At 42.3% G+C, this 20,763-nt stretch overlaps 1 protein-coding gene across 3 annotated transcripts; it reads right to left on the reverse strand.

Annotated features, from left to right (window-relative positions):
- Nucleotides 1–464: 464 nt before the first annotated feature.
- On the reverse strand, nt 465–20,752 carry LOC108087235 (dedicator of cytokinesis protein 1). Of its 3 annotated transcripts, XM_017184524.1 has the most exons (16): nt 20,217–20,752; nt 12,458–12,569; nt 10,225–10,381; nt 9,889–10,158; nt 8,108–9,410; nt 7,758–8,046; nt 7,347–7,697; nt 7,109–7,283; nt 5,731–5,844; nt 2,928–5,094; nt 2,630–2,861; nt 2,478–2,564; nt 2,170–2,260; nt 1,940–2,110; nt 1,736–1,880; nt 465–1,668 (listed from the first exon to the last, which is right to left on the reverse strand). In XM_017184524.1, the coding sequence occupies exons 1-16, from the start codon at nt 20,263–20,265 to the stop codon at nt 1,349–1,351; spliced, it is 6,033 nt and encodes a 2,010-aa protein (XP_017040013.1). In that variant the 5' UTR covers nt 20,266–20,752; the 3' UTR covers nt 465–1,348. The 3 variants fall into 3 exon arrangements, with proteins under 3 accessions (XP_017040013.1, XP_017040014.1, XP_017040015.1); XM_017184525.1 differs by lacking the exon at nt 5,731–5,844; XM_017184526.2 differs by lacking the exons at nt 465–1,668; nt 1,736–1,880; nt 1,940–2,110; nt 2,170–2,260 and adding an exon at nt 2,272–2,385.
- Between the last annotated feature and the right edge of the window lie 11 nt (nt 20,753–20,763).

The following is a 20,763-nucleotide window of genomic DNA, read 5'->3' on the forward strand; positions in this document are numbered from 1 at the left end:
TCGCCCGGTTTTCGTGGATTATCCCCGAATTACAGTATAACCCTAGGAAATATGTAGTTATACTAAACTATTTAAAATGAACTAGAACTTTCGAAATTGTATTATAATTTTGGGTGCTCATACAAAATGTGCTTTTGCTCTTGCTGAGCATACACACCCCATCTTCTAAACGCCCGGTTATGTTCAAATGGTCCTGAACGATTCCGGCGAATATAATAAAAATTTATTCAATAAAAAAAAAAGCTAATGTCTTGCACATTTTCACCAACATTTGGATCATACTTTTGGAGCAATTGAAAAAACTTTAAGAGTAGCCAAAATTTAGCCTACTATTGCACTCTGTTCGCCTGGTACTTTAAAGTGAGGTTTGGTTGAATGTGTCAGGTTTGGCCGAACGATTTCAACGAGAAAATGTGGGAGACCTATAAAACTTAGTTAGTTTTAAAGAAAACCAAAACAACCCATTCTTGGTTCGTACATGCTTAATCGTATTTTATTATTGCTTAATCTTTGGCCGATACACAGATCGAAAATTACACAGAATCCATTAAGATACAAATTAAACAATGAATTTACAACTAAAATGTATACTCCGGTTCAGTAAAATAGTTGTGCCGTATGGTTTCAGTGTAAAAAGTTGTTCATATATAGTTTATATATAAGCTTAACAAGTAAATCTCAACATTAAGTTGCTCTACGTTATGGCTATACTGAATCGTATCAAAAACAGTGTAAATAGTAGCGTTCTTCAAAAAAATGTTCTAAAATTGTAGCATAAAAGATTTCATTTCTCATTATTATTTCGTAATTGACTTGTTCGTAAATTTGTGCTAAAATCGAAGATCGTCGTAGGGTTTAAGTGTTAATTGATATTGCGTATAGACTGTGGCACTTGTTTGCATAAGAGACGTACAAAGTTTTCGATTTGCTGATTTACATCTAATCATTAACATCTAAAAGTACAACGAATGTGTGTACAACATTAATTAGTACTTGTGGAAGACAAGCAGTTGGGTCTGTTTGGACACAAATTACACGACATAATTCTTAACTAAACGAAAATGACATGTTCAACATAATATCATTTAAACGTAACCAAAAACTTAAACATAGTTATCGGGAATCTGAATGCTACAGGCTAATGCGATCGTTTGTTAAGACACTTGATTTGGTAGGCGGTCGTTAGGTTGAGGCAAAGGTCGTTGCTGTTTTCGTGGCTGCGGGTGTACAGGCTCGATTGCCGGCTATACATGTAGTAACAAGAATATTTGGCACTCGACAACGTTTGAACATATATGGCGCTGCACTGGAAGCTTTTGGGGGTTCAGAATGCCAAGCCCCTGCTATCCTATGGAATGTGTTTGCTGTGGCGCGATGGCTTCGGTGGCGGCGTCGGTGGACGCGGCTTGTTTCCATCGACGGCACCCACCAAACTGAAGTTCGTGGTCTCCAAATACTCGTACGTTGTATTGGTAATACTGGTCTTCGTCAGTGTCGACGTGGTGCTCATGCTGCTGCTGCTCGTGTTGCTAATTGAGCTGAGCAGCGAGTAACCATTCGGCATCCAGTCCATGTTCTGCGACAGGCTGGTGAAATCGGTGGAGTCCCTGGCTTTGGCGGGCAAAGGTGGCGGTCGAATGTCCTCCTCCGATGTGGAATCCGTGGTTTCTGAAGGAACATTTAAACATATTAAATTGTTTTGCTTATAATCAAATTATATATCCGTTAAACCTACCAACAGAGTTGCGATTGCTGCTTTCGGACAAGGAGCGTGTGTCGGGGAAATTCTTGATGGTCGTCGTAGGAGTGGCAATGCTGGCCGGTCGCGAAAGACGTCGTTCTTTCTCCATTTCCGAACGCAGAGGTCGCTTGGGTGTGAGCTGTGGTATCAAAGTGAGATTTAGATAGTGTTATAACAATCAAGTTTAAAGAAATTTACCTCTTCTGTTAGGACATGAGGATCGGGCGTCTTGGGACCACTCAAAGAACTATTGGAAGTACTGGCTAGCGAAGCTATGGATGTATTGATCTCCTTTTCGGGCGTTGAAGTTATGGTGGATAATGGTGGTGTGTACCACTGACTGCTGGACAGGCTATGGGCCTCGCGCTCCTGTGGATTTAAGTAGCATTTAGCAAGGGTTAAAGTTAAATTTATTACCATAGACTTACCTTAACCTTTCCATCCTTATTTCTACGCTTTCCCGGAGTCTTATCCTTGTTCTTGTTGCTCTTGATGCTCGGCGAGTGTCCCAAACTGGGTCTGAACATGTGGGCATGGTCGAGTAAGCGAGATGATAAGCAAAATAAGGCAATTAAACGAAACGAAGGGAAAGAAAAATGCAATTGAAAAATCAAACGAAATCAAAATAATGTTAGAGTCTCAAACTGAAAGCCAGCGGTTAGCATGGATGAGGAGTGAGAAGAGTTCTTGTTAGGGCGGGCATTCCAAACTACTCCGGATAATGATCGTCACTCACCTAGTGTTGAAACTCAAGCTCGCCAGGGTGTTCTTAATGGAGTTGGTCTGTGGCCGCGGCAGAAACGTTGACTTCGACAGGCCGCTACTGCAAGTTGGTAAAGAAAAAAGGTATAAGAGCTACGCCACATAAATCTAGTTTCATGAACTTACTCTGAAGATCCCATGCTGGTTTCCGAGTTGCGATTGTTGCCCACATCGAAAAGTGGTGACATTAAAGTGTTTGGCCTGCGCATCACGACCGAATCTCGTTCGATTTTGAGGTCACAGGACTTGCGACCGTAGCGCAGCTCCACGTGCTGCTGCATGTCAGCGAAACAGCCTTCCAGGTGCTCCTGCAGAGCTTTCAGACTATCCGGCGCTCGCATGCGATGAAGCTGAATGGCTGTTGGGATTAAAACAAAATTGGTTAAACACATTATCAGCTTTCTCCCAGTACTTCAATAACTACCTATTTCCAGCAAGGGAATCTGATTGGCAATCAGTTCCTTGAGCTCCTCCACCAACTCCTTGTCGTCGGGATTCTGCTCTAGATATTCGTCGGTGAGGAAGGCCTCCTCGTACTTGGCAAAGCCACCCATCACCGCCGGATCCACAATGCCGTTGAGTTTCATGCTCAGTGGATTGATGTGCAGACTCTCGTCGCTCTTGTGCAGGATCACCAGCTGTCGAATATCTCGGTTCGTGTCCTTCATGATCTCCACCGCCCGTGCCAAAGGTGAAATCTTGAAAGTGTTTGTGTCGACGACGGGGAACCAGCGCAGGATGCCTGGCAGCGGGAAACGGATGAGCAGCTCGGTGCGCTCCAGCCAGAGATTGCGCACATCGTCCCTGTCTCCGCCACCCAGACTGTCCCGGAATGGACGCGAGAACTGGAACTTCTGCACATTGTTGGCGGTGAAGTACTTGACAATCTCGTTGTTAATGATCTTCTCGTTGAACTTGTTGAACTCCTGACCCATTATTGGCTCCACCTTGTTCACCTGGATGTACTGGCCGTCGCTGTTGGTTATATCCTCCCCCGGAGCCTCCAGCGTTTGCATGAGCTCCGCCTGCGGATGCTGGACGAGCATGCGGGCGCAAAAGTCGCTGTGCCGCTCGTACTCCTTTCCACGGAAGATGTAGACGCGGTTCTGCAGGAATCTCGGGAATCCCCGGCCATAGAAGCACACGCGGAAGTACTCCGAGTTGTGGCGCAGCTCCTTGATGATCTTCTCGTAGAACATGGCCATCCGATTGAGGAGCTCCGCCAGCTTGAGATAGTCGAAGATCTCCTCCTCGTATTGGCGAGCCAAAACGCGGCACATGTCGATGGCGCACTCCCACTGCTTGCCCTTGTCGAAGTACTCCATGATCTCGAAGTACAGGGCCTCCTTCAGCTGGCGGTGGGTGCGGCACGAACTGTGCCGATAGCTGCGCAACTGCGGCGACAGCTCCGTGTCCGTCCAGCGGAGCAGCTCCGTGTGCAACTTGAGCGTGAAGGCCGCCTCCGTGTAGTTCTCGAACTCCATGTGCAGGGCGCACAGTTTGTAGACATACCGGATGTACATCTCCTTGAGATCCACCTCCGAGTAGAACTGCAGCAGCGAGAAGGTGCACGCCATGCGGTTCTCCTTGCTCTCGTCCTGGATAATGAAGCGATACTCCAGCAGCTTGTCCATCAGCCGCGTTACCATCTCCACAAAGGCGGTTCCGTCCACATTCAGTGTGTTGTGTGCCGCGCAGCGTTCCAGCATGATTGTCTCGAACAGATGCTTGTACTCGGCATCACCCTTGCCGGCTCCGATCAGGATGTCCAGCTTCTCGATCATCGCCGTCTTGAAGTCGGAGAAGTTGCCCTTGTGGTGGGCATTGTTGAACTTGGTGTCGCCATAGCTTTCCAGCTCCAAACGCGAGCTGTAGTACTCGCACTGCATCATGTCGAAGAAGATGGGAATGGTCTCCTGGCGCAGCTCCCGCTCCGGTATCATGCTCATCTCCAGGATGGGCTCCACCAGCTGCGGCACGAACTTCGGCTTGTGCTGGCCCAGCTGGAACCACATCTTCCGGATCTCCATGGCCGTGTCCTTCCGAATGTCGCGATACCGGGCAAACACAATCTGTCGTTTCTTGTCGTTGAAATCATTCAACTGGAGTGGCGACTGAACGAGGAAGGCGATGGAGCACTGGAAGAAGTTGGACCAGATCTGCTTCTCGAAGGGACAGAGGAAGTAGTCCGTTATGACCACCGTCAGGTGCTTGAGGGCTCCCAGGATCACTGTGTTCTGGTGCATAATCATGTCCATCCAGTCGCGCGGAAACACTGGCTTCTGGTGCGGCGACACCAGCTCCTCGAACACCAAAAGGATCTCGATGACGAAGTGCTTCAGCTCGCCGCGCTGATGCAAGTCCTTCACGAAGTACTCGTAGTGCTGGGCGTCCATGCGCTGCAGGATTCCCAGCATGATGGCAAAGAACTTGCCCACCAATCCCGTATCCCGGTCCAAGGCGTGAGCCGCCTTCATCACGGTGCGGAACAGGATGATCATTATGTCGCGGATGTCGTTGTGCGTGGAGCCAACATCCGAACGGAACAGCAGTTTCAAAATGTTGTTCATTATGTTGATGCACTCGGCAATCTAACGATGGAAATGGGTACATTAAATAGGGGCAATGATAATAACGAGGGGAGATCATATTTCAGAAGGTTAAAGCCAAATTACTATTTTCAACTCATGTAAATTTGGCAAGTCTGAAGAATTACTTTCATATTGCAAATAAGCAACTTATATTATAATCTTATAGCTTCTAAGCCAAACTGAATGAGATTGAAAATATAATTGGGATCTTAGAGAATAAATCTATTTGTTTTGAGAGCTCTTCTAGCCCTGATTTCTCACTTGCTGGATTCAAAAAGAACAAGTTAACGTTAGTGTTTATTGTTATTATAATTAACATAAAAAACGTTGCAGGTATAAAAAAAACACGAAACCATTTAACATTGCATTGCAAAAAAGCTGGAACAACTTAAGCCTAACTTAGCGGGCGCCAATGGAGGGAAATGAATCGATTTTCCCGCCATCAGCAGCATAAAGCTCAAAAGCCGTGGTAAAAATTTTGCTCGTAACAGAGGCTTCTTAGGTGGTACATGATGGCAATACAAAAACATCGGGGATATCAAATCAAGGAGCTGATGATCACAGATCACAGGGAATTGTCCTGAGCTGGCCTACTATATGTGAGAGTTTTCGGGATGAGAGATTTATTTCCTTTACCTTTTTGTTGGCAGTCGTATCACATGTGTGCAGTTGGGATTTTTTCTGTCCGAGCACTTTGGCGGCTTTCGAAAGATTCTTTTCTTGCTGCCAGATATCGGTTTTCGAGTCTCCCTAGTATTTTGTACAAGGCAATTGCGGTGGCAACAACAGAAAAACGATAACAACACATCGGTTGGGTTGTGCGTGAATAAAGATTTGGTTTTGATTTTTGAAATATTATACGAACAACATTTAGTGATGATGGAATTAGAGAAGAGGTACAGACAGATAGGTATATAGCTGGATAACTGGGTGCCGGTGATGAGGTAGGTCGCACATTCATATTCGGGTGGGTGTGTGTTCAGTGTTTCGGTGTGTTTTTAAGGTGTGTTTACTGTTCCCGGGTGGTGGATGTGGTTTGTGTGGTGCTTTGATGAGCTGCCAAATGCAAATTGCTTTCTAGCTATGACGATGACGGTGATCGAGTGCAAAATACTAATGACCAAACTAAACACGTCGGTGAAATGTTTACAAAACATTTACATGAGTTCGCTACGTCCCATGTTAAGTACAATCTATATCTCGCTATAGACACACACAGGAAGATCGCTAGCTAACATGGAGCCAACTTGGACGAATCATGGCTAAGTCACTACAAGATTCAATCACTTATATGGTGCTTAAAACTAAGACGTGGAGAAAACATTGATCTAAGACTAGGACACAAGACACATAAAAGAACAACAGGCAATAAATAAATCGAATTTGCCAATTCACATGCTAAACGTTCTTATAATTCAATAGGAAGCAAATGCAACATGCTTAACACTAACTAAACATAGCTTGCAGGTATTAGACTCGTAACTAGTTTATAAATTCATACTATAACTGAGCAAAATTAAGACAAGTCACATGTCAAGAAAATATATTTTTAGAGAATCGCGGGTATGTTTACAAACCTCAATTATTCAATATGAACAAACATCTTTAGGATTGTGAAAGTTTATTAATATTTATAGTCAATGAATAACCCATGTTTTGGAAAATGTTAGAGTTTAACACATTTAATAAGTATGCAATGGACTAATATTTATTAAATGGTGAAAGTTTATTGAAAGTTTAGAGCATCTGGTTAACATATTTTTCTGTATTGGGCATTCTTTAGCACAAAGAACGGTTGAAATTTTGTAGAAGATAAAGCAATTGTGTGAGGAAAGTTATACTGAAAGTTTTTTTTAGTGACTTGACTTGAACATGTGTTGGTTTATGTTTTAATTTTGCGTTTTGGCGGTGCATATACAAGACAATTATCGAGGACGATGCATTGGATTAAGAACGAAATGCAGTTCCCAAATGATAAATAAAGGTTACACGCTTTTATTGCCCAATTACTTACCTCCTCCTTGCTTTCGAGGTGATCCTTGATGTGTTTACAGAACACGGGTAACAGGATGGCCCTGCATTTCGGCAGAGTGAACAGCTTGGTCTCCACAAAGTCCTTGATGCAGCCCATTTTCGACTGAGTGAGTCGGCGGGGTGGGAATTTCTCCAAGATCTCCACAATTGATATGCTGTTTAAAGTTAAAGAGTACTAATTAGTTTCCAAAAATGTAAGATTTATATTTTAAATCCACCTCAATCGCACTTGATCGAAGACCTGCATCAGATCCGTGGCTATAATGTGCAGATTCTTCAGAAGAGCTCCCTCCGACTTGAGCAGATTGCTCGGACAGCCAATCATGTCGATGAACATGCGAAGAAGCTCTTGCAGCCGAGTGGCAAAGTCCACGTATTCCGTTTTACAATTCATCTCGGCGTAGAGAACACGCGATCGGATCACAAACTTCATCACGTAATGAAGGTAACGAGTGGTCTTGTACAGACGACGCACCGCCACACTCTCCTCCAGATCATTGCCATCGGCCGACTTTTCTTTCGGTGTTATTGCATCGCTGATATTCTTCTGCAGCACATCCATCAGTTTGCTAAGCATTAATAGAACAATTAATAAAGGTTTATTGCATTGTATTGTATTTTTTACTCACGTGTAGGCAAGTGTGAAAGAGAAGCTCTCGTTGATGTAAACATCGAGAACTGTGAGGAAGTGTTGGTACTTTAGATCAGAAACGGTTTCAATCAGGTGTATAATGCTCATAAAGACGAGCTGATCGTATTTCTCGGGATTATCATTCTCCACCAGTATATTGAACAGGGCATCGAGGATGTCCTGCAGAAATTTCACCACCTCTTCGCCGGGAACTGTAGACAAGGCATTCAGGGACTGCTCCAGCGTCTCCTTGTGTGCTGACCAGTTTAGAAGTCCAAGCAAGCTCACTAAAAAAAAACAATACACTTTCAAGTAAGTATTAAAGAGAATTTAAAGACTCAAATTTACCGCTCTGCGTGAGTTTCGTGCTGCACAGATTAACTCCAATGGAGAGCTGATCCTTGGGCAGCAGAGTGAGTCCGCTGATCGAAGGCTTGGCGCCCTGCAACTCAGCAACTGTGGCGGGAAGCTCCATATAACAATTGGCCACCGTTTTGTCGTACTTCTTGTGATCGATCTTGTAAACAGCAAGAACATGTTGCCCCTGCGGAATAGTGGTGCCGTTGGCCTGCATTAGACGCACATAAGCCAGGCCGAAGGGCTTCTCAGTGCGATCCTTCTGCTCGTTACTGCTGCGATGCTTGAGAACAAACCGCAGGTGACATTGCTTAAAGTCCTCGATGGGCACGTGGATCTTGAACGTCTCCTGCCACTTGGGCTTATCGTCGTGGTAGTAGACCACCGATTTGTACTCATCGATTGGCTGATGACCGGCTCCAATGCTCAGCACTCCTGGCATGAGATAACCTTGCTCGTTGGCCACACACACCGATACCTCCACGTTTTTCTCCGAGGTTTTGGCGATGCGGGCAAACTCTCCACTGCAGATCGTAAGATACAAATCATTACGCACATCTCCCGGAAGAATAACTTCGGGGAAACCCATCTTGCGGGCAACCGGAACATTTGTGTGCACCAGTCGGGGAAAATCCTCCTTGATCTGCTTTATATCGCCGCGTAGCACCTCTATGGTTACCGCCATCTTGGAGTCGATCTTGCCAATGTCCTTGTTGGCGATCAGCTTGCGCAGGGTCCCATCCAAAGTGTCCTTCTCGCACATTATGAATGGCAGGTCAATGTTGCCGCGGAAGTCATCCGACTTGTTGATAATGGGCGTGAGGTCTTTGCAAGCCACTCCAAACGGCCGTCGGATAATGTATTCCCCATTGCTCGTGGAGGAACCACTGGAGCTCACCGAAAGCTGGGATGCCTTGCGACTCGAGGCGTTCAGCATGCTGTTGGCAATGCTCATGCTGGTTCGCTTCGAGTCCGTAGACTCCTTAAACTCCATGGAGCCGATGCGGATGGCATAGCACACCAGGTACATTTTGGCGATGGCCAGATCGCTCTTACTGAGATCCGTGAACAGGACGCGGTTGTTATCGATCTGGTCGATGTCGCGTGCCATCCCTGTCCGCGACCACTTGACCACATAGTTCTCGCTGATGGGCTTGTGCGTCTCGCCGTCGAAGAGTGTGAATAGCAGGTCCGAATCCTCCTGGAACTTGCACACGAAGGCGTTTACGTGCAGCAGGATGTTGTGGGAGTACTTGTTGAGGGTTCGTGTTGTTCCCTTTTCGCTGGACAGCCGCTATAAGGTGAATATATAACAGGAGGATTAGAATTCATTTTTATAAAGCCATGAATTATATAGTTTTCCTAGCAAAAAAATATTTCCCTATGAAAACTGAAAATAATTTTGAACTGTACAATTTGTTAACTAATTTTTTAATATAGCTTATTAGAATTACGATGCCGGATTTATAATAATATTTTGGGATTCCTAAAATTATAAAAAGTCTTAATTTTTGGCCAGTAAATTTCCCATGAATCATCATCAATATTTTTAAAACTAAAATATGCATTTTTGTACTACAGAACTTTGATAATCTCCATAAAACACATTTTCAAGATAAATTAAAAATCCCAGTTCTGGCTTTCTACAGATGACTGTAAAAATATAAGAAATACAAAGAAACAAATATATATTTTCCCAAATCTTTAACGACTTGAACTTGAGTTTATAGCTGACAGGTATAGTTTTTTCCACTGCAATTTTATATACTCACATTGGCCTTGTCGATGCGCTGAATGGCGTGCACATGGTGCTCGTAGAGCTCTGTGGTGCAAATGGCATTGGTGTCCAGAATGTCGCCGCTCTCGTCGCGCACCACCATGTCCAGACCGAGGAGCTTGTTGCCAGTATCGATCTGGTTGGTGGCCAGCAGCTTCACCTTGCGCACCTCGTCCAGTGGAAGATTGCCGGAGATCAGGGCTGCTCGATTATTATTAAGCTCGTTCATCTTTCGCCGAATCTTCGGAAAGCTGGGATTAGTGGTCTAAATTTGGAACAAATAACAGATTAAAACTGAGTCATACTTCAGAAAAAAAACCTCGATGCTCACCAGAAAGTAATTTTTGGCTATGGAGCCCCACTCGAGGAGAACTTTGGTGATCTCCTCGACAATATCCGTTCGCTGGATGCAGTACTCCCCATTCACGATATTGTATTCGCACAAATGTATATAGCTCTTGGGAAATATGCCGCGTGTTTCCTTGGCTCTGCAATAATATTGGGGCGAAAAAAAAGAAAAGGGAGAGTCATTAAAATGTGGCATGCACATGGGGTGCAACATAAAGGAACATATTGCCACTCCGTGCTTTACTGTCAGCACAGTGAAAGTCGAGTTTGTTCATTCCCCCCATCTGTAAAGTAAAGAAAAGTATATCTAAGCGGCGCTCCACTGTGGCCACTTCATATTTACATATATGACACAATTCAACAGCCATTGCGGCTGATGAATTACCCAACCCAAGCCAAGTGATAGGGGAACTGGAACTGCGTGCACTTAGCAAAAAGGAGTCAAGTGGAGTTATTGTAGGGAAAGATTGCTTTGGGTTATTAATTATCGTTGCAAGATATTATGGGTTATTTATTATCATTGCAAGATGTAAGTCATTGCATTAAATCAAAGAATAATTGCTTTGAATTCAAACTATTTTGATGTGGAATCATTCTAGGCTTATATAAATTGTTATTTATTTATTCTAAAACTATTCCCAAAAATATTTCTCAGTGCTTGGGAGTCTGCAGAGGAAGTGCGCTCAAAGTGTGACACTGTCGGATGAAATGGAATGCTTTAATTTGGCTCAATTCGCCGCTTGACATGCGGGGTGGCCGCTTTAATTGCTCGAGGCATTCATCACTTGTGGAATCAGCAGCCCCGTCCCCCTCCAATCCCCTTCTGGGGTCCCTGAACCCCGGTCATAGTTCTACTTCGATGCTTTCGGTTCAGGTATCTCTAGCGTTGGGTAACCTTCAAATTGATTAACCATTTCCAATTGATTTCGATTCCCAGACAGAAGCGTCGTAATTTTCGATATTTTACGCTTTAAAATCGTGAGAAAATCCACAATTAAAATTGATATTTTCCTATAAACAAAAATAGGCATTCGATGGGGGGGCAGAGCCGAAAACAAACAGAAATTCGGGCCAAAGAGGTTATCAGCATATCGAGTGTCGTCTCGCCTTGAATTTCTTTATATTACCAGGAGATAAACGCACAGTGAAGTGTGGGAAATGTGCTACGCAATTAAGGCAAATTAAAGTAACACATTCTGGACTTCTACTGGTTTTGGTTGAGTGTGTCTCACTGTGATCGGGAAATTTGTGCTTTTATTTATTTACTTTCTTTGCTACTCGTTGTATTTGTTCTACCATCCGAGATGTCCGACTCTCGGAATCTCTGGTTCCACTTGGGATCGAGATGTTTGGGTCAGCAGAAATGTGGAAAAGGTCAGCTCCGTCAATTCGGATGGCGTTCTTCTTGTTTTCCTCGTTTTTTTTCTTTCTTTCTTGATAAGACGTGGTGGTCAGTCGTCTCCAGATAAAACCGAATGAGATACGAAAAAAAAAAACCAAAAGGCAGCAAAAGGGTCAAACCATGTATAAATATTGAATGGAGGAGGGTAGGGAAAAGAAAACTTTATCTCTTCGACGGATGTGGCATGCAACTTTGGCAGCCACATGGTGGCATCTGTTCGGAGTAAAAGGATGAAGGAGCGTTGAGCAAGAGCACAGTGGCACAGATTTCCCCGGAATTGCCAGACATCTTGAGGAGTAAACAAAGAACAAACCAAATGGGCGGCGCTTGTGTACCTGATTTACGATTGCCTTACTCTACTCGGCTGCCTGTGAAAAATCCATTTCCGCTTCTGAACTTTGGCTGCTGCTGCTGCTGTTTTTTTTTCAGTTTTTTTTAGTTTTCCGTCTGTCGATTGTCTGTTGCTTTAGGTCCGCTAATGTCTGGGATGTTTCCACACCGCTCATGCATATGCATTAGACAAACGAGATTGCAGTGAAAGTCGGGGGAAAAGATCTAGCAGATTGTTTGATTAGACAAGCAAAACCAATCAAAATAATAGCAGTGCATACTTTGCAACGAAATTAATGAAATCTCGTGATTTACATGTTTGTCTATAGCTTTTTTTGGATAGGTGTTGAGGGGTAATTATAGAGAGGAAACATTGTTTTAAGCATGAAGTGGGTTTATGATAATTATAGGTTGTTTTTTGTTTTCCTCTTCTTCAAATTGGAGATATTGATGTAAATAAAAATAAAAGGTTTCTGCTACTTACTTTTGCCTGTAGCCGTAATACCAGTGGGTGGTCTCCTTGAGTATTATAACAGCATCACCTACATCCAGATTGAGACGATGTGGCTTTGTCTCCTGGTCGAAATTGCACTTGGCTAAAAAGAAAGAAACAGTTTAAAATTAGTCAAAAATGAAAATAAAAATCACATTCGGGTGTTTAGGGAGCTTAGCTTAGAGCACCTTTTCCACTTGTCAACCGTTGCAAACTGAGCGAAATCACAGCAAAATCAACGCGAATCAACGAGAGCGGAAGGTTATCAATTAGCCCATTTCGTTATTACGAGGGGAACGCGCTGATCATCGGAAACTGGGTTGCCGCTATCTCTGCACCCGAGCGGATGGGATATTTGATAAACCCATTGCAACACCCCCACCCCCACCATCCATCCATCCAACAGAATCCCCCTCTTCCTCCCTCGCTCGCCTAAGCAAAATATTTTTATTTTATACGTGAGATCTATGTAAAAACGGAATACGCTCTGGTCTTTGGAACAACTCTGGCTTTGGGCAACTTCCTCGAAAAGCCAGCTGCCGATAAAACTTGGATGTCTGGACGGGAACTACAAATGACGCACTTGCATTGGAACTGAAAACTGATATCGCTCTAAGAAGTTGGAAATGCATCTTGGCATCCCGGAATTCGCTTCTAGCAGATAAGTGGTCATTATTGAACTAAGTCGCAAAACCAATATTTTGGATTAGGCAAAAAAATTAAACGAAAAAAAGATTTAGGAAATAACTTATTTCTCGACCATTGAATATGGTAAGAGCGCCAAACTAATTTAAATTTCTAACTTAAAGTTAACCTCGACAGATTTGTCTTTCAGTAAGTGGTAATTCGGTACAAAAGCAATTAATATAAATTACTCTTCAAATAACTAATTACCACATTAGGTAAAATCTCACTTCAACACCACAGGGAAGAATGTTGCTTAAAAATTAATCATATCATCATATAAAAACCCATTTCGCACTCCCTTTGGCGCAGTGGGCTTTTATTTTTGCCTTTCACACATGAGACATAATGGGACATCGCCGCCGACAAACTTCCTCCTCGCCTTGATAGTGCAAGTTTCAGATATAAGCAACATCATATTTAATATATGTACATATATAGTTGAGCACACAAATGTGCACCACCCCCCATAAAAGTCGAATCCCCAGCACCGCCGCAGTCGAGCGCACAAAAAAGATACAAAAACCAAGTTGAGCCGCCTTTGCGTGGCACGCTCCGGGTGGTGGTGGTGCTGCTGATGGTGGTAATGGTGGTGCTGGAATCGGTGGAGGAGGAAAGGGGAATGGTGGTGGTGGTGGAAGTGCCGATGACGACGGCGTTACCGAAGAGGAGCAGCGGAACGGCAGATACGGTCCAATGACCGATGCTCGCAAATGTTTCGCGCTGCCCGATCTCGATGGAAAGCATAACAAGCGAGAACGACCTCCACAGCACATTAAGAGCGACAGCGGCAACAATTCGCAAAAGGTATTCATTGCCGCTGCTGTTGTGCTCGCACAAGGGAGGTCACCATAATAGTTTCAGCCCCTTTTCTGCAAAACAATTTGAATGGACACGTAAAGCAAGGCCCTTCTAAATTAGAAGGATAACTTGGAAGCTTTCAAGATATGTGCCCAATAAAAAAGGGATTAGTAAGAACTAACTTCTTTAAGCATCTCCTATATATTTCAAAATTAAATAACGTACAATACAGCAAACGAAAAATAAATACAAAAAATAACTTAAGTTCCATTTGATAAATTATTTTCACTACTAATATTTTGACCTCAATTGTACAGACGTGTGAGATGGTTTTGTCGGCCACTTTTTTTGCGCTTTGCATTTTATTTCGTCTGTCCAATTGCGTGGAAAGTTAACTTGGAGTGGGACTGGGTCAATTGCGGAAACCAGTTGAGCGGTGCTCTCTAGAAGAGTTTTCCCAGCTGGGAAAGTTTCTAAAGAAGTGCGTAAATATAGACCAGAGCCATAAGCTAATCGAATTAATTGGATTTATTTTTAATACCCAATGCGCAACGTGATTAAAGGGAATCCACTTCTATCCACTTCTGGGGGCTATTTATGCGCAAGTAAAATAAATACTCGGAAACGGCAAGTGAATCATCCGACGTCGACGCCTACGAAAACGTCGGCGCTGCGGTCAAGTAATCAGTCACTGGGAACGGCACACCTTTTTTAAGCCCCAGAATCGTGGGGGTTGAGTTCAAGAACGATCGAAAACGTCATTAAATCGAGCCCATTTCCTTTTCTCCAGTCTGCCGCCGATAAGCGAAACAAAGCCTATCCCAAGACCCTTTTTTTTGCTGCCACAGCGCGACAAACTGGTTGACTAACGGAAACAATCATAAATAATGAAATGCACAAGTTGTGCGACTATAAATACCCAGAGATGGGAGAAAGGGGAGTCACGGCTCAATGGCAGAGCTGAGGAAAAAGGGTTCAGGCCAATAAAGAAAACGCAAAACAGCCAGCCATCAACAGGCAGTCAGGTAAACTAAACAGAAGTTGAACAATGAGCTGACTCCTTTTGCAGAAATGCACAAGGGAAAACTATTTGAATATTTTATATTTTTGTTGCTTACATTAATGACTCAAATGACTTGTAGTCTAATGTGCTCGACAAGTTTTCATCGAGCAAAGTATGTTTAAAAAGTTTAGTTTAAACTAGATTATGTTATAAACAAATAACGTTTCTAGTTAAAAATCTAGTTATTGTTATAGGAATAGGTTTCAATAACTATGTGCCTTTTGGTCCCACTTTTGCTCCGTGTATAGCTCCATCGAATGCAGCTGCACCTAGGAAAAAGGAGATGGTGAAGTGCCTCCAGCACGTGAACAAAGTGTGCCTTTTTTTTACCGCGAAACCCAAGTTTGCTTAAAGCTAGATAAAAAGCAAAAGCCAAAACAATAATAAATCGCAGTCTATAAAGCAACTGGAATATATAAAACCTCAGTTGGGGCGCTTCGTCATCAATTGGTGTCGAAGTTGGCGTCGTGACTGGTGACTGGACGGTATGAAAAATAAAACAAAAACTACAACAACGTGACAACGACAGCCGCAAGTTGGCTCATTTCAAAATTTCAGGTTTAAATAGCACGCGGCTCAGAGAAGATTCTTTATGGCTATATATGATCATACACATATGCAGATTCTCTCCACACACTTTTTTGTATTATTTTTTATTTTGTTTTCCTGTATAGTAGCGACTGTGTTTGACGCTCTCTATCGCTCGGGGTATTCGAGTATAAATATCCAAGTACGAGCTTTCATGAGCTAAGCCCCTAAAGCGATTTCTATATATACATTTTCCTATATACATATATATATGTTTTTAATTGCCCAAAGCGTCGAGAACAGTTTGGAGGGTTAATTATAATGATTCTCGTTGGTTAAGATGCTCTGGCATTGACTAATTACAACTGGCAGAGAAGTTCTCTAAAACGGGATGAGGTGATTCTAATATGGGTACGAAAAATTCAACACTTGTGTTTATAAAATGAGGGAGTGCGGGATGGGAGTTCTATTGTTTCACAGTAAAAAATTCTAGTGCAGGATAAATACATATGCGGTTAATTAAAGACGTTGTGAGGAATGTATAATTACGTATTGTGAATATACTATGTTGAATTAATTATAGTACAAAAATATATATAATCACTGTATTCTTTTTAAGATAGTTTAACAAAATTAAAGCAAAAAAAACATCTTAATTTTTCTTAAGATAAATATTTTTCTTTTCTTTCCTTTTTTACACCTATTTGGGCTTGCCAAAAAAGGTATTATTCAGCAGGCATATAACCAATTAGGTAGACCAATGTTGTATTTCGGGCGGGACAGCCCATTCCATCGCTGAACCATAGATAATATTTGATGGGACATAAATTCATAAGAATACTTGCACAACCGCTTCGAGCGTTTGTCCGTTGACAGTTACGGTTAATGTCGCTGCGGTCGTAAAAAGTATCCAAAAACAAATTAGAATTAGAATCCAAACAAAAAGAATGCTGATAAAAAGAACGTTATTATTACGGAGCAGAGCCATAAAAATTGCGGAGCAACAAAAGGCAAAAGAGGAAATGTAAACACAAACTTGACCCATTTGGGACATCTCAGAAAATCACTTAAAATTGGTTTTATGACTTTCTGAACAAGTATGGTTACTGCTTGGATAGAATAATGTTTCCTTAAAATAATGTTATCAATATGGGAATTTGTTGTAAACAGATATTTGCGCAGGAAATAAAGCAGCGACAGCATTAAAATTTAAAAGAATTCGTTTTCGTAAAGATATTCAACCTAAAATGTACAATTTTAGATATAACATTTTTTTAGTTTTTATGACAACTGAATGCTTGATTAAACATTTTCAACTGTGGAAGCTCTCCTGAGGAAAATATTTTAATGGAACTTGGTAACCTTTGTAACACTAGCTCACATTTCTTGGGCAGCTGAAACCAGTTTCCACTGACACCGGATGACGCACTGTGCCCCAATGACGCGGCTACCTCCTCCAACCCGCTGCCCAGTCACTGGTAACTTTCCCCCGATCGGATTCGATCCCCATAAATGCTCTTTGCCGCAGGCAATTTATGTTTAATTAAGCAATTTCCGAGAGCAATCGAAGATTGCATTCGGTCGCTCAATTAGCATAGAAGGGAAACCAAAGATGCGACAATCTCCGACATTGGCAATCTTTGAATGGGGGTGAAAATAGTTGCAAGATGGTTGGGGGAATGGTGGCAGCGATTGAGTTTCCATTCTGATTGCGAAATGGAAAGCGGAGATTCGTCGAGGGGGGAGTACGTTGATAGTGGAGGTTTTCTGGGGTGGTGGTCCAAGTGGAATCAGAATCACAAGTGGATGTGCAAGTCACTTGGGCGGTTGCTCAACTATCCGGAGTTGGAGAATGGTATGTGAGGGTAAAGTACGGGGGATGAGTGTTCCCTGATCTGAGTCAGCAGCGCAAACAGTTATGCAGCCGCCTTGGAGGAAGGGCATCTGCCTCTTGATAACGCGATTCGGGGGACTCTTATTAGGTTGAGTAACATTATCTTGTTTATCTTCGAAATTATAGAAGCAGAGACTTCAAAGATATAATCTGATTATAGGGTAAGCTCTTAAGTTATGAAATTATTTTTGTAAAGAGCATATTTTTGAGTGATTAATCATACCTAATTTAAGATGCTAATATGAGTATTTCGTACAAAACGTTAAACTCTCTTAATAAACTTAAATAAACTTCAAGGATGTAGTAGGTATACACAATTCATTTTTTTGTTTTCCACAGGTATTTTCAAACAATTGTATGCGGTTATTGTACCAGAGCTAAGCTTAGCGAAAACTATAGTTTAAATTTTTATGGAGGTTTTAATAGCCAGAAATCCAAAAAGACCTGTTTGGCTAAAATTTGATTAGGGTTTAAATTGGTGTGTGGAAATCACAGGGAAAAAAAGGTTTTTCTTTGAAAATACGCAAATCAAAAAGCATTTCATGCATCTCAAAGTCCAACGAACTGGAAAATTTTAATTAAATTGAGAAAACCCAGACTCTGAAATCAGAAACCAAATCAAATAGACCCCCTTTTCCCTCTCCTAGTTCTTTCCTTAGTTTTGACTCCACTTTTCACCCACTGCTCTCAGGCCTCATTAAGTTTTACGTTTACTTTTCCAGCTCTTCCCTTCATTTCGTGTTGTTGTATTTATTATTAACGCGGTTGTTGTTTTTGCTATTCAAATTTAAATGTAGAATGCATCTGTATGGAGGGGGTAAAAAAAGAGAGTGTGTGAGGGGAAACGAGGACCCCGCAGGTGCACGCCAACTAAAGGCAATGAACAGTGGAGTAGTGCAGCATAGAAGTGAAGATGTCACCGCAGGCAAACTTCTAACTTGGTCGACAAACAGACGAATCGTCAAAGCCAGAAGGAGAACAGTGGGCAACATAGTTAGCTTTAAATAAAAGGAATGACTATGAGTTGTCCACGTTTTTTTTTACCGATCTTGTGTAAAAAAACAAAATGAGGAAACCTTACTAAACATAAAAATGTTTTTATTTTCTTAATTTCAATTTCATTTTAAATTCATATGTATTTTGAACCACTTTGTTTATACATACATATATGCTTGGGAAAGCTGTGTTTTTCTAATATCATTCCACGGTACGTGGGGGTGAGTGATCAGGGAGTTGCAGTTTTCCACTCGGCAGGAGTGAGTGGAACCTTGCATTCATACATATACATGTACATATATGAATCAGGTATTTATAGTGAGTGTGAGTGTGCTCCAACTACCGCTATGCAGGAGGCAGAGGACTTAACTTGAGCTAACTCACTCGCACTTCAACTGAAATAAATTCAGTGGAGTGCCACCCACCAACACAGACACACTTCGATAAACGATAACAGCAATGGGCTCCATAAAGTGATAAAGCGATTACTCAATGGTTATCGCCTGCGACAAGCTATATTTAACAATCAACGCGCAAAATGGATGAGCTGCCAAGCAAAACCCTTGGTTTAACATATTTTACAAAATATGGAACAGCCAGTTATTTATTTGCTTAGAATTTGAACGTCTCTGACAACAAAAGGTTGGTAAACAAACTGGAAAAGCGCGATAAGACAATAATACATCAAAACTGTATTTGATAAGGTGTATCTTTCAAATCCCTGTATATGTAAGCTGTAAGGCATTTTGCATTACAAAGGCCAAAATCGCAACTCAATGCCACAGAGAAACTTATCTGCCGTTCCATATTCCATTATTATCGCAGTTGATTACGTTTTACGGCCGCCTACCACCCAACGCCCACCTGACCACGCCCCACCGGTATTATCGGGTACTCGCAGCGATTTCGACAGTTAGTACACGCGCAAACACAAAAAAGGGCAGAGGCAGAAGCAAACATGTGTAAATAACAAGTGCAAACATTGGGGAGTTCAATTCGAGTGTAAACGAGTGAGTTTCCCAGTTCCACTCGGTCTACCTGCGGCATGAAGTACCTGTACCTGTCGTATCTATTGATCAGCGGTGAAAAGGTCAACAAAAGCGGAGCCATAAAAAATTCACACGTATTCGAAGCGGGTCGCGATTAGATATTTCATGGTCACTCACAGTAAATTGGGATCTGTCCCATAGTTACACAAAAAAAAAACATATAATGAAATTGAATGAAGAGTTATATTTACGCTTATAATTTTGATTGTTTCCATGTTTACATGAATATGACTGTTGAGTATAGCATAAGCTTTTTTGAATAAAGTGCGGAGCTGAGCAAAAATTTTAATTTTCTTTATAGTTCAAAATTTTTTCTTTCAGTGCAAGAATACCTTTTTCTGTGCGTGTGTTGCAGTTGCATGTAAGAAAGGGAGAGGAGAGCGACAGATGATAGAAAACAGGTTTTAGTTTCAAGAGCAAAATCTCAGAATTTTATGTTAGTGTTGAATGAGCAGGATGAAATGGAAAGAAAAACGAAATTATAGAGAGAGAGGGAGAAAAGAGAGGATCTACAGTCGCCGCATGTGCAAGTGAGAAGGTGCAACAAGTTTTACCGTAGCAACGCAGCAGGGGGCTAACACATGCGGTGAAATGAGAGGAAAAGAGAGGGGTTCTGGCTAGGAGCGACTAGCAGTTTATAAACTTTTCCTTTATGATTGTTTACAAAGCACTTTGTTTAAACATTCTTGCTTAGCCATATTCTTGTTAATTTATCGCTTTAATAGCCAAACTTACCAATGCCGAATTCCGCCTGCTTGGCATTGCAATCGCTCCACACACTCATCTTGAAGGCTTTCGTTGTTGTTTTTTCTGCGCCGACTTTTACCACCAACACAAGCGCCACACGATCACCACTCACACATGCAGGGCGGTAGACTTTCGTTTGCGAAAATAAAAACAACAAGACGTAAAATTAGGCAACAGAAAAAGCGCAACACGTAGTTGAGTTTCGATTTCGTTTTCACAATGCCGCCAACACAAGCATTTCGCTTCTGATTTCTGATTTCGTTACAGATTTCTACGAACGACTGGGGTAACGACAAATCGCCACAAAATAATTATTGCACAAAAGCCTGCATTCCGCGCAATTGTCGCTAGCTAATGCATTTTGCGTTGTTTTCGCTCGTATTGTTCTCGATTTGGGAGTTGGCCGATGCCGCTCAGCTAATTATCTCCGCTCACACTCCCGCACATCGACACACACACTCGCATTCGCACGCGGCTCAGTAGATTTTTTTGAGCGCTCCGGAAAACCTCGCGCTTCGCTCGTTTGTTTTGAATA

This window comes from Drosophila ficusphila, unplaced genomic scaffold, assembly GCF_018152265.1.
Source record: "Drosophila ficusphila isolate 14025-0441.05 unplaced genomic scaffold, ASM1815226v1 contig_791, whole genome shotgun sequence".
Taxonomy (NCBI): Eukaryota; Metazoa; Arthropoda; class Insecta; order Diptera; family Drosophilidae; genus Drosophila; species Drosophila ficusphila.

Bases quoted from the DNA above. Each gene is read 5' to 3' on its own strand.
- LOC108087235 (XM_017184524.1), bottom strand. From the start codon at position 20,265: ATGAGTGTGTGGAGCGATTGCAATGCCAAGCAGGCGGAATTCGGCATT. The intron at 12,570-20,216 runs GTAAGTTTGGCT...CTTTCTTTTTAG, and splicing joins GCAGGCGGAATTCGGCATTG to CCAAGTGCAATTTCGACCAG. The intron at 5,095-5,730 runs GTAAAGGAAATA...TTCCATCGTTAG, and splicing joins ATACGACTGCCAACAAAAAG to ATTGCCGAGTGCATCAACAT.